Source organism: Artemia franciscana, chromosome 18 (genome assembly GCF_032884065.1).
Source record: "Artemia franciscana chromosome 18, ASM3288406v1, whole genome shotgun sequence".
Taxonomy (NCBI): domain Eukaryota; kingdom Metazoa; phylum Arthropoda; class Branchiopoda; order Anostraca; family Artemiidae; genus Artemia; species Artemia franciscana.
The window spans coordinates 11557014-11571744 of record NC_088880.1 but is presented as its reverse complement, the minus strand read 5'-3'; the positions used below and the strand labels follow the sequence as shown (position 1 = coordinate 11571744).

Sequence of the window (14731 nt, the reverse complement as noted above, 5' to 3'; positions counted from 1 at the left end):
CCCCTGTCAATGAATAAATATATTATCTGTCTTTTTTCACATCAGGAATTGACTATAAACATGGAATTAAATCAGTCAACAAAGGACAGAAAAAGCTGGAACTTAGGGTTTCTTATTTTAAGGATAAAGGGTAAAAAAAACAGTATCCAATTGAGCAAAATTATGTAAAACTAAAACCCTCACTACTTGTTACCAAAGAGTAACTGAGAAGAATTGTATATATCAATGAACAGCTAAAAGCCTAAGCTATGCATTAACATGATTATTATTAAAATTATTTAAGATCAGACACTTGAAATTATTAGTTTATTGACTTACCTACAAAAACCTCTTTTTGGAAATACCAATTATCTAATTTTGACACATATGTTGCTTCAGTATTATAATTGCTTTCACTTTTTAACAGAAAGCTGATTTTTTTTATGATTGTAAAAGTATAACTTTTATTGTTTGGTATTTATTCTACAAATCACAAATATTAAATATAAATTTTGTTTTTAATTGCTTGTCAAAACAGTCACCACATTTTTAATTTATGCTTAAAAATTTTTGGTAAAAATTTCACCGAGAATGCTGGGCTCTTGTTACTACCCTCCCATTGCATCATGCAATATATTATTAGTAAATATAATATTGCAATATAATATTATATTATTAGTAAATATAATATTGCAATATAATATTAGTAAAATAGGGCAAAGACCCATTTCTTTTTTTCTCAAATGCTATATATAAAGAAAATACAAAGTTAAAGTAATAAATACATTGATGTATTTGGGCCAACAAAATAAGTGAAGAGTTTTAAGAAGTTTAAAGTATTTTAAGTAGCAGCAATCAATAACTAGTATGAGATTAGTTAAAAATTGTTAGCTCTCTTTTAACTTTTTCTTTTGAAAGCTATAAGATTTGTAATGTGCTTCTCTGGGTCTGACCACCAAGATCACTCTTCTTATCATATAACTATTTTGTTGCAATTTTTCATTATAAAAGAAATAGAAATGTAAATTAAATGGTGCTGAATTTGAAATGTGTTGATCTATACTTTCTGTGCTTATATCTTTCATTTTTTTAAAGGATTTAAACTTCATGTTCTCTTTCAAAGATAAAATATTAAAGTTTATCGATTATTCAGATTATAGAGATTTCAAATTGCCTAGAGAAGTCAAGAGAAGGTCACTGTGGATTTAACTGAATTGGTAAGCAATGGAAACACCCAACCTTTTTGGTATCACTGCTGTTAAGCAAGGTAAATGGCATTATGATAGATTGAGCCAATTTGTTACTAGTTTGTCCTTCTTTACTTACTAAGTTGAAGAGTTAGCCTATTACAATTCCCCACTTATTTTGATTGCTTGTACTTGAAAAATACATTAAACAAACTATAAAAATTTTCTACTAATTTAAAAAAAAATTCACAGAACAAGTATTTTAGTCTTGCTATTCTTAGCTTTTCACTGCCTCTATGTAATTTGCTGAATGATCACCCTAAAATTAATAAACAAAATGTTGGTGTCAATAACATCATTTTCTCCATAGATGGATGTTGCAAATATTAAATGGAGGTTAGAAGACTACAATACTTTCCACTTTTCAATACTTTCAACTTTTTCACTTGTCAGGGAGGTATTCAAGACATTCCTTAGATTCCTGACCTAGTTTAGAGGATAGACACAATAGAACTAGAGGAATCCCTAAAGTTAATCTTTTGATCCAACTACAACCTTGAATTACTTTTAATTGACATTTGAATCCTACCTCACTAAAAAGATCATCCTAAGATTTCTGTGTCAGCCTTTAATAATTTCTGCACCAAAATTATTCAAGTAGAATAAGATAATTTTTTGACATTAAATAGGTAAAAATAAATATACTAGAAATTTCTCTTATAGGAAAATAGTATATATTACTAGTAGGTCAAATTAGTATGATTTTCTTTCTTGCTTTGGGATTATCTTTAAAAATAGCTCTTGTCATTTAAGAAAATAGCCTCTACTGATTTCAGTGAAAATAATGATATGGCTTACTTTATTATTATTGCTTCAAATAATATATCTGGTTTTTTAAATGTTTTTCCATACAGTTCAAATGAGGAAAAACTCAAAATTACCACACAAGTTTATATGTTTCATTCTTATATACTTTTATGAAAAAACATGCTGAAATTTAACATAAATATTATGTTTTCCATGGGAAGTTGTGATTGATGTAACTGGACTGGTTCCACTCTCTTGGGGGGAGTTAAGGGGGTCTAGTGCTTTGGCGAGTTCAGTGCTTCTGGAAATCTTAGGGCAATGAAAATTGGTAGACATGTCAGGGACCTGCACAATTTGACTTGATAATAGTCGTTTCCCTGATTCAACCATCTGAGGAGGCTGGAGGGAGGGGAAGTTGTGAAAATTGGGGTATGTTTATCTTATGAATAGGTGATCAGAACTTAATGAAACTTGATATATAGAAAGATCTTGTGTTCCAAATGCTGAATTTTCAATTCAGATCAAATCTGGAGACACTGGGGGGTGGAAGGGAAAACAGAAATCTTAGAAATTTGGAAATCTTGAGAACAGGTAATTTACACCTCCTCCATGTTCAGAAATAATTTTTTTTTGTTATTTTCATTAAAAAAAAGCCCCCACTCTAGGCTTTGAGAAAATATATTTCTATATATATTTACCCCTAATATATATTTATATATTTACCTAATATATATTTACCCCTCCCTTTTTATGTATTTTTTTTTTTTTTTGTATTTCCATGAATGCTGCCTCTGAATGTTATATATGTATGAGAAATTTTCGTCAGTCTTATTGCTTGAATTTACTTAAAAATTAGTATACAAGAATTTATTGTCAATTATCATATGATTTTTGAATTTAAAAAGTCCTCTCTTGTGTAGTTCTTGGTATCCCCACCATCATGCTGGATATCAGAAAATTTTGTATTATGCACTTGTTGGAACAACTTCTTGGAAAATGGTAGTGAGGAATGCTCTTTGGACATTTTAACATCTAAAATTAAATATAAAAAACAACATATTTTTTTCAACAAAAAGGAAGGAGTGACGTTAAAGCTTAAAACAAATAGAAATTGATCTGTATAGTAAAGGGCCTGTCCCCTCCTCAATGCCTCACTCTTTATGCTAAAGTTTGACTTATCATAACTCTACTTTTTAAAACAATAAAAAGTTTAATGTTAAAAGGGAGATGTTGAGGCGTGGAAAGCCCCTTTCATATATGGAATAATTTCTGTTCGTTAGAAGTTTTAGTGTCATTCCTTACATTCAGTTAAAAAGGTTTTTTTTTTTTTTTTTCAGTTTAACTTTCAGTTTAAATATGCTAAAAAAGATAAACATCAAATAGAAAAATTTGTCAAGAATACAACAAGACAAGAATACAACAATGAAACAATAAAAAAAAAGAATTTGCAAAGAATAAAAGAAACAGTCTGTGTAACTAATTTGTCTTCTTTACAGGTAGAATACCAAACAAAAAGAGACTACAAGAACACTGTATCTGCAAGTTTATCTTTGTAATTGCCAATAAACAAAGAACAGCAAATCACTAACTCTAGTACCAAGTCTAATTGTAGGTTCCAACCTTGTCACAAGTTCCATATGAGCTCTTGGCTCTTCTGACCTCGTCACAAGGGCCATATGAGCTCTTAGTTCTTGTTTAATTTTTAGTTACTATGGACCATGGTTTGTTCTTTTTTAGGTTACAGCTACTGCTGCAACCATAACAAATAGGAAGGTTTATTGTATATAGTTGGGTTCTGTATATTTATTAGATGTAAATTTAACTTTACAAAAGAATCTAAAAGTTTACAAATTCTAAAGAAAAATTGTCATAAAAGTAAAAATAATCAAAACAAGAGCTAAGAGCTCATATGGCACTTGTGACGAGGCGAGAAGAGCTAAGAGCCAAGAGATCATATGGTATGAGCTCTAACAAAATTCTATGAATCAATAGATTGATTTAAAAAGGAAAATAAGAGGCTTAATGCCGGTCAAGATTTAAAATAAGAGCTCTGAGTCACAAAGTCCTTCTAAATATCAAAATTCATTAAGATCCGATCACCCACTCGTAAGTTATAAATACCTAATTTTTTCTAATTTTTCCTCTCCCTTTTACCCCCCAGATGGTCGAATCTGGGAAAACGATTTTATCAAGTCAAATTGTGCAGCTCCCTGACACGCCTACCAATTTTCATCGCCCTAGCACGTCCAGAAGCACCGAACTCACCAAATCACTGAACCCCTCCCCCCAACTCCCCCAAAGAGAGCGAATCCAGTACGATTCTGTCAATCACGTATCAAGGACATTTGTTTATTCTATCCACCAAGCTTCATCCCGATTCCTACACTCCAAGTGTTTTTCCAAGATTTCCCCCTCCAAATCCCCACAATGTCAAAAGATCTGGTCTGGATTTGAAATAAGAGCTCTGAGACATGAATTCCTTCTAAAAATCAAATTTTATTACGATCCGATCATCTATTCGTAAGATATAAATACTCCAATTTTCATGTTTTCCAAGAATTCCGGTTCCCCCTCCAACTCCCCCGAATGTCACAGGATCTGGTCGAAATTTGAAATTAGAACTTTAAAGCACAAGACCCTTCTAAATATCAAATTTCATTAAGATCTGGTCACCCTTTCGTAAGTTACAAATACCTCAATTTTCAAAATTACCCCCCCCCCCCCCCAATTCCACCAAAGAGAGCAGATCCGGTCCAGTTATGTCAGTCACGTATCTTAGACAGGTTTCTATTCTTCCCATCCAGTTTCATCCTGATCTCACCGCTTTAAGTATTTTCTAAGATTTCCGGTCCCCCCAACTGCCCCCCCCCCAATTACGCTTGATCCGATTGAGATTTAAAATAAGATATCGGAGTTACAAGGTCCTTCTAAATATGAAGTTTCATGAAGATCCGATCACTCGTTCGTAAGTTAAAAATACGTCATTTTTCTTATTTTTCAGAATTACCCCCCCCCCCCCGCAATTGAGCGGATCCGTTCCAATTATGTAAATCACGTATGCAAGACTTCTGCTTATTTTTCCAACCAAGTTTCATCCCAATCCCTCCAATTTAAGCGTTTCCCATCATTTTAGGTCTCCCCATCCCAAACTTCCCCCAATGTCACCAGATCCGATCAGGATTTAAAATAAGAGCTTTGAGACACGATATCCTTCCAAAAATCAAATTTCATGGAGATCCAATCACCCGTTCGTAAGTTAAAAATACCTCATTTTTTCTAATTTTTCAGAATTAACCCCCCCCCCCCAACAACCCCAAAGAGAGCGGATCCGTTCTGGTTATGTCAATCATGTATCTAGGACTCGTGTTTTTCTCCACCAAGTTTCATCCCGGTTCCTCCACTCTAAGTGTTTTCCAATTTTTAGGTTTCTCCCTCCCAACTCCCCCCCCATGTCACCAGATCCGGTCGGGTTTAAAATAAGGGCTCTGAGCCACGATATCCTTCTAAATATCAAATTTCATTGAGATCCGAACACCCGTTCGTAAGTTAAAAATACCTCATTTTTTTATTTTTTCTGAAATACCCCCCCCCCCCCCCAACTACCCAAAAGAGAGCGGATCCGTTCCGTTTATGTCAATCATCTATCTAGGACTTGTGTTTATTTTTCCCACCATGTTTCATCCCGATCCCTCCACTCTAAGTGTTTTCCAAGTTTTAGGTTTCCCCCTCCCAACTCCCCACCCCCATCACCAGATCCGGTCGGAATTTAAAATAAGAGCTCTAAGACACGATATCCTTCTAAACGTCAAATTTCATTGAGATCCGATCACCCGTTCGTAAGTTGAAAACACCTCATTTTTCTAATTTTTAAGAATTACTCCCCCCCCCCCAACTACCCCAAAGAGAGCAAATCAGTTCCGATTATGTTAATCATGTATCTGGGACTTGCGCTTATTTTTCCCATCAAGTTTCATCCCGATCCCTCTACTCTAAGTGTTTTCCAAGATTTTAGGTTTCCCCCCAATGTCATCAGACCCAGTCAGGATTTAAAATAAGAGCTCCAAGACACAATATCATTCCAAACATCAAATTTCATTAAGATCCAATCACCCGCTCATAAGTTAAAAATACTTCATTTTTTCTATTTCTTCCAAATTAACCGGCCCCTACCCCCCCCCCCAGATGGTCAAATCGGGAAAACGACTATTTCTAATTTAATCTGGTCCGGTCCCTGATACGCTTGCCAAATTTCATCGTCCTAGCTTACCTGGAAGTGCCTAAAGTAGCAAAACCGGGACTTTAGGTTTTCCCCCTCCAACTCCCCCCAATGTCATCAGATCCGGTCGGGATTTAAAATACGAGCTCTGAGACACAATATCATTCCAAACATCAAATTTCATTAAGATCCAATCACCCGCTGATAAGTTAAAAATACTTCATTTTTTCTATTTTTTCCGAATTAACCGGGCCCCCACTCCCCCCCCCCCCCAGATGGTCAAATCGGGAAAACGACTATTTCTAATTTAATCTGGTCCGGTCCCTGATACGCTTGCCAAATTTCATCGTCCTAGCTTACCTGGAAGTGTCTAAAGTAGCAAAACCGGGACCGACAGACCGACAGACCGAAAGACCAACAGAATTGGCGACTGCTATATGTCACTTGGTTAATACCAAGTGCCATAAAAATGAAAACGATGGACGAATATACATTTATAAATAATATTTTCATTTTTTACTATATTATATTTTTAGAAATTTATGGTTATTTTTGAATAATTCTCTATTTAAATAAATTCTGCGAGCTTACTTCCCTCCATTCCAGGAACAAATAAACATAGAGTAAAATTTCTAAGCAAAATTTTTAGTGAATTTAATTCTCTACAATTTTTTACCATAAAAAAAATTATAAAACCACAGGAATGGAGATATTTGCAAAAAAAAAATGCAGAATATCTATTTTTTTATCCTTGACTTTTGAAATCTGTAGTTGTTGAACTCTGCAATAGATAGGGTTGGAGAGAAGTCTTTGGGTATCTTAATGAAGGTTTACACAAGTTTATAGCTGACAATCTTCAATCTTTAGGTGAAACCACTAAAATGAATGGACTACAGCAGGCTTGCCACCAAATTGTCTTTTTAAGAGGGGCTTTTTTGATTTGGCTATTTTTCTCAAAATGTGTACGTTGTTTTAGCTTCGATTATCATAGGGGTTTTGATGGGAGTATTCAAGACTGCAGATATTGAACCTTTGGCTAGTGTTGTAAAATTACCATAAAATAAAAATTTGGTAAATAAAATTGGTAAAATATGGTACTTCCTTGGAAAAATAGGGTAAAATTGGTGTTTTTGATTTTCCCTGGTGCTACAAGACCAGTTGAACATTTCTTTTAAGCATCACTAAGTTTTTAATGGAATTTTTGATGGTTCTGATTTTCCCAGGCTTAAAGAAGGTAATGCCCCTTCATCTTGAGTTTCATCATTTAATTAACAGTGTAGTTTATCCCATTGGTAATCTTGTGTCTAGAGCAATACCTTGGCACTTAGACAGTGCCTGATTTCGGACATCCATCTCTAAAAAAAAAAAAAAAAAAAAAAAAAAAAAAAAAAAAAAAAAAAAAAAAAAAAAAAAAAAACAGATACATTTTATTTTTCATTTATTTATAAAAGCACCAAATACAAGTAAAAAAGTGGTCTGTAATACTTTGATTATCTAAGCACTGGATCATAATAGTAGAACATACAATCACTTTCAGTCATTAAGACCTTCAACAGGATCTGCTGGCAAATCTAGCTCATCTCCTTCAGACTCAGATTCCAGTGACTGTGCCTGTTCCATAGCCACCCCGCCTCTTCCCCTAAAAAAGGTCCTGGATGCGGCCCTGTGGATTATATATCCATTTCTACCTCCAACCTCCCCTCTCTCCTCCTTAGAACTAATTCTGTATTTATCTGAAGATTCTTTCAAAACAACTGCTGAATCACAAGGGCCATTAAACAAGAATAAGAATTTCTTAATGACACTGCAGTCAGCAAGAACTTCTTTGGAAGCAATTAGTTGAAAAGCTGGCTAAATCTTAGAAAAGGGCAAGATAACTTTACATTTTCAAGTGACTGAGCCCCTTCCACAGTTTATTTGACCACCCTTTCCACGTGAAGTGCCTCTGGGAAAAACAAATAAACCAGTATTAATACTTTAAACTCTTATGGGTCTTTACTATTGGCCATGCTGTACAATTGCCTCTGACTTAAACAGGAGAGTAGATTTCAGTTCCCCTTCCAGCGAAGATCTGAAATTATCTAGGGGAAATGGGGGGGGAAGAGAAAATTCTCCATAGGGAGTATATTCCAGGGGAAGGGTAAACGCCGGGTCCCAGGGAACAACGGCATGAACACAATATATCTGTGGGATAGGAAATTTAAAATGAAAATGAGGATATTGATTCTTAATAGGCCCGCCATATCGTTGAAAATCCTGATTATTTTATTCTTTTTGATGAGGCAACTTATATGTACAGTAAATGGCTTCCCACATTCTTTTAGGAGAGTATAAAAAATCCATAAATAGAGCCTTGGTTTAAATAGAGATGCTGAAGATATTCCTGTAAGCCTAATTTACGATAACTTGAAATTAAAGGATTCAAATAAAATTTTTATTAAGTTTAAATTGAGGTCATTTGACGACACTTTTAATGAAAATTAGGTCAGTAGACAAGCTAAGTCTTGCCCAATCTAATCGGGCAGTCTTTCATTTATCATGGCTTGGTTCGTTTGATTCAGTCTTTCTTCACAAAACAAATCATATCCTAACCTTAAACTGCCAACCTCTTCGCGCATTTATGCAGTGAAAACTGCGAGACATCGTAAAATGCATCAGTAAAATATATAAGATACCTGTAAATTACGTTAAATAGGTAAATAACGTAAAATGAGTAAAACACCAATTTTACGGGGTCCGTAAAATTACGGTAAAATACGTATAATACCCAATTTTGCAGTGACCAATTTTACCAGTTACAACTCTACCTCTGGCTAAAAGTTTTCTACCGTGTAAATAGCGGTGGGACGCTGGCTACACAAAAGACTCATCCATGATACACAGGCTAAAATAGTTTTCTTGGTAAAATAAAGTAAATTTGGTAAAATTTTACCTTATTTTACCATACTTGGCAAAATTGGTAAAGTAAGGTAAAATTGGTAAAATAGAATAAAATATGATGCTACCTAGGAAATAAAGGGTAAAATTGGTGTTTTAGAGTTGCCCTGTAGCTACAGGACCAGTTGAACATTTCTTTTTAGACCTTGGTTTTCTTGGTTTTGAAATCTGATGGTTTTGTGGAAATTTTTCAGTCGATGTCAATCTCGAAGCGGGGTTTGTTTCAGTTTACCTGGTTACCACTGAAGTTGATTTTGGATTTAAATTTCAAAGTGCCCTTAACAACTCATCAAAGTCTAGTTTGGAAAAAGAAGAAATTCTACAAAGTTGCCACAATTTTCTGGAAGTAGTGGGTCCAGATACACCGAAAATGCTTCCCCAAAAGCTCAAGCTCTTAAGGAAGATTAAACTCGTCTCTCCTTGAATTTATCTGAACGCTACTGCAGTGCCATGCTTCATAGAGCTGCCACTTTTTTTCTTCATAAAGGGAGTGACATTCGTAAATTAGGGTCTGTTAATTTCTAGAAGTTAAAATTATATTTTCCTTGTTTGTTAACTGACTTTGATAATCATCTGGAATACAAGTCAAAGATAAATATTACATTTGATCAATAAATGGTCAGTATTCGTTTTCAGGCGGAGCCTGAGTAATGTCATCGGGACACAAATGACGACCGGGACACCGGCACAAGGGAATATAAATGACGACCGGGACACTCAAAGAGAAAGCGACCGGGACACAAGGAATGTTTGATTAGCAATCCATCAACAAAGCACCGGGACACAAATGACGACCGGGACACAGGGAGTATAAATGACGACCAGGACATAAGTAAAAGAAAACTAAAAAAAAGGTAAAAACTACAAAAAAAAAATAAAAAGAAAAAAAAAAAACCAAAAACTAATAAAAAAATAAAAAAGCTAAAAAACTAAAAAACTAAAAAAGAAAAAAAAAGAAAAAAAGGAAAAAATGAAAAATAAAGGAGAAAAACAAAACTAAAAAAATAAAAATAAAAAAAACTAAAAAGAAAAAAACTAAAAAAAAACTAAAAAACTAAAAAAAAGTAAAAACAAAAAAAAACTAAAAAGAAAAAAAGGGGAAAAATACAAAAATTTATTTCATCACATACCATTTCAAAAACGAATGTATATACAGACCGGGACACCGGGATACAAATGACGACCGGGACACAGGGAATATAAATGACGACCGGGACACAGGGACACAACTACAAAGGGGACGCCCGGGGGCACAGGGGATATATAAATGACGACGGGGACACAGGGAATTTTCGATTAGCAATCACCATCAACAAAGCTCAAGGGCAATCATTAGAATCATGAGGTATAACTAAAAAAACTAAAAAAAAGGTAAAAAACTAAAAACTAAAAAAAAGACCAATTCAAAAACGAATGTATATACAGACCGGGACACCGGGACACAAATGACGACCGGGACACAAGGAATATAAATGACGCCTGGGACACTCAAAGAGAAATCACAGACTGGGACACCGGGACACAAATGACGACCGGGACACAGGGACACAACTACAACGGGGACGCTGGGGGGCACAGGGGGATATATAAATGACGACGGCAACAAAGGGAATGGTCGATTAGCAATCACCATCAACAAAGCTCAAGGGCAATCATTAGAATCATGAGGTAGGTTTAAATTTGTTCCCGACCGTTCCGATGTTTTTTCTGGGTCTTTTTCAAGAGTTCTCTACTCGGTGTGAAGTTTTTCCAGTTTGGTAATTGCATCTTGCTCATGATTAATTGGGATTGATGCTTTCCCCCAGAAAATGAACAGTTCTCGTGTGGCAAATTTTGCTGATTTATGAAATTATGAAATAAAATTGACGATTTGAGGATATTTTACAACTGGTGATCTGATAAATGGAAGCCCACAGGAAATATTTTATCCATGGTCCGCCTTTGTACACCTGATGTGCTTGCCATATAGTTTTATGCTGATGGTGATTTAAAAAGGCAAAAATTGGTTGTACGCTGAAGTAAAATCACCCTTCACCATCCTTAAAATGGGATTATTTTCAATTATTTTTCCTTTGTACCTGTCCAACTGGTCTTTTTTGGTAAACGAGTCAGGTAATCCCCATACAATAAAAATACTCCCAACTTCTTAGAATTCTCCCAACTGGCAATAATAAATTTTGAAGCAAAACATTAGTTTCCTTTTGAGATATTAAGTGGGTTTTTATTATTCCTTGTTCTGGAGTTAGGGTTCCATACATCAGGCCTTTTGTCCAAAAATTTGGATTTTTCAAACTTTAAGTGACTAGCGGCACGGACGAACGTCGTTTGATCCTGCTCAAGTTTCGGCTATCTCACTATCTGGAAAAAGTGTTCGTTATATAGGGTTCAGACGAACAAAATTCCGACATTTTCCCCCTTTATGAGATCCAGTCATCCTACTCTTAGCGTGAAAGTTTTAAGTTTCTTTTAAAAATGTTTTCTTTTGCTAAGTTTCATTTAGAACCCTACTCTTTACGGCAAAGTTATAAATTAATAAAACTTAATTCATACTCATTGTGTTTGATCATTTTTTTTGTAAGAATTGTGACAAAAAGTCAAACTTTGGCGTAAAAAGCCAGACAAGGGCAGAAGAGGTGGAAGATCTCTTCATATACGGAATAATATTGGTTTGTATTAAGTTTAAATGTTATTCCTTACTTTTAGTTGAAAAAAACGTATTTTTTGTTGTTAAATGTATGACTTTTTTTAAATCCTGCGAGTAACCCCTTCCCCCCCGATAAGTTAAGTTTCCGTTTGGAATTTCCTCCTGAGAACTTACCTCTTTATAGAAAATACCCTCCCAAAAATTTACGAATGTTTTCCGTTGAAAAGTACTATATAGGAACAATCGACAATTTGTATAATTTACAACCCTTCTCCAGTGCCTATGGGGGCTATTTTGATTTGAAATTGACATAGTTAGTGGGCTTCTCAACTCTGCTAAATCAAATGGCTATTTGAAAGTTTTGATCGATGTCTTTGGGGAAAAGGTTTTTTTAGTTAGGGGCTGTAGTCGGCCTTCAGTCTTTTTGGTCACTTAAAAGGTACTAGAACTTTCTATTTCCGATCAAGTGAGCCATCTCCTGATCTTCTAGGATCATTGACTTGATACAATTATCCTTGGGGAATGAGTGCTTTATTTTTCAGGATCTCCTCCCCCCTTCTTTTTGAAAAATTAGGCAAATATTATATGGCCATTGCTTTTTTAGCTGTTATTTGCGCTATTAGCTTTTTGATTGCCGGAAACGCCTTGATTTTTCACAACAAAAATAAGTTGACACATTGTGGTGATAAAAAGAAGGATGGAGTCACATAGGTCACCCATCCTTTTGAACGAAGATATTAGGTAAATTTAAAACAATAAAAATAGCGAAGTAGGCACAATGTATTATTATTATTTTTTCACCAAGTCACTTTCCGTGGAAGGAGTTGTCATAAAAATTGGAAATTGAAAGTTCTAGGTTCCTTTTTACGAGGCAAAGGCTCATCCCCTACCACAAAACTCTCCCCTCCCAATGACATCTGATCTAAATTTTGAGATAGCCAACTGATTCTCCACAATTTTCAGAGGAGCAGTCGAAATTAATGAGTATAAACATCAACAATTAGCCCTAATAAAGAGATACTAGAGAAGCTTATTTGAGCCCCATTTATAATGAATTTATTAATTTAGATTTCTCACTTTTAAATCACAATATTTCGCAATCTAATAAAATATCAGATAATACCCGACCTAGTAAGCGATTGGCTTTTAAAAAGGCATTAAATAAACTGAAATGAGATTCAGTTTTTGAATTGCCATTCAATATCGGTTTTTGTGGCACTTGACCAAGTGACATATAGCGATCGCAAATTCTGTTGGTCTGTCGGTCCCGGTGTTGCTAGTTAAGGCACTTCCAGATAAGCTAGGACGTTGAAATTTGGCAGTTGTATCAGGAACCAGACCAGATTAAAATAGAAATAGTTGTTTCTCCGATTCGACCGTCTAGGGGGGGGGTGGACCTGGGAACGGTTAGTTCGGAAAAACTAAAAAATAGGTATTTTTTACTAACGAACCTATGATAGGATCTTAATGAAATTTGATAATTAGAAGGATATTATGTCTCAGAGCTCTTATTTCAAATCCCGACTGGATCTGGTGACATTTGGGGGAGTTGGAAGGGGAAACCTAAAATCTTGGAAAACGCCTAGAGTTGAGGGATCGGGATGAAACTTGGTGGTAAAAATAAGCACAAGTCCTAGATACGTGATTGACATTGCCGGAACGGATCTGCTCTCTTTGGGGAATTTGGTTCTTAATGATATTTCATATGTAGAAGGATCTCGTAACTCAGATCCCTTATTTTAAATCTGACCGGATCCTGTGTCATTGGGAGGATTTGGGGGGGGGGATACCGGAAATCTTGGAAAACGCTTACAGTGGAGAGATCAGGATGAAACTTGGTGGAAAGAATAAGAACAAGTCCAAGATACGTGACTGACATAACCGGACAGGACCCGATCTCTTTGGGGGAATGGGGGGGGGGTAATTCGGAAAATTTAGAAAAAATGAAGTATTTGTAACTTACGAACGGGTGATCAGATCTTAATGAAATTTGATATTTAAAATGATTTTGTACTTAAGAGCTCTTATTTTAAATTCCGACCAGATCTGGTGACATTGAGGGAGTTGAAGGGGGAAACCGAAACAGAAATCTTGGAAAACGCTTAGTGTGGAGAGATCGAGATGAAGCTCGATGGGAAGAATAAGCACAAGTTCTAGATACGTGATTGACATAATTGGAACGGATCCACTCTCTTTGGGGGAGATGGGGGGGGGAGATTTCAAGCGCTTTGGCGAATTCAGTGCTTTTGGACGTGCTAGGACGATGAAAATTGGTAGGCGTGTCAGGGACCTGCACAAATTAAAGTCGTTTCCCCGATTCGACCATCTTTTAAGATGGTCGGATGGAGAGGAAGAATTGAAAAAAAAGGTATTTTTAAGTTACAAATGGGTGATCGTATCTTAATGAGTTTGATGTTCAGAAGGACCTCGTGTCTCAGAGCTTTTATTTTAAATCCTGACCGTACCCGGTGATATCGGGGGAGCTGGAGGGGGAAACGGGAAATCTTGGAAAACGGTTGGAATGGAGAGATCGGGATAAAACTTTGTGGCAAGAATAAGCACAAGTCCTAGATACGTGATTGACATAACCGGACCGAATCCACTCTCTTTGGGGGGGGGGGGTTGAGGGGAGTGTTAATCCGGAAAAATTAGAAACATTGAGGTATTTTTAACTTCAGAACGTTAGACTGGATCTTAATGAAATGTAACATTCACAAGAAACTCATTTCTCAGAGTTCTTATTTTGAATCCCAACCAGATCTGGTGACATCGGGGGGAGTTGGAGGGGGAAACCGGAAATCTTGCAAAACGCTTAGAGTGGAGAAATCAGGATGAAACTTGGTGGATTGAATAAGCAAATATCATAGAAACGTGTTAGACATAGCCGAAACGGATCCGATCTCTTTGGGGGAGTTAGGGGGGGTCCAGTGCTTTGGCGAGTTCGGTGTATCTGGACGTGCT

The 14731-nt window shown here is 35.7% G+C and overlaps 1 protein-coding gene across 4 annotated transcripts in view; it reads left to right on the top strand.

Moving 5' to 3' along the window:
* Positions 1 to 14731, top strand: part of LOC136038609 (oocyte zinc finger protein XlCOF19-like) — a 67086-nt gene that overhangs the window by 43127 nt on the left and 9228 nt on the right. For 3 of the 4 annotated variants that reach the window (XM_065721827.1, XM_065721825.1, XM_065721826.1), the window contains exon 2: positions 1133 to 1246. The exons of the other annotated variant lie outside the window; for it this stretch is intronic. In XM_065721827.1, coding sequence (XP_065577899.1) covers positions 1204 to 1246 — 43 coding nt within the window. In that variant the 5' untranslated portion in view covers positions 1133 to 1203. The remainder of the gene's footprint in view (positions 1 to 1132; positions 1247 to 14731) is intronic. 4 annotated transcript variants of the gene reach the window in all.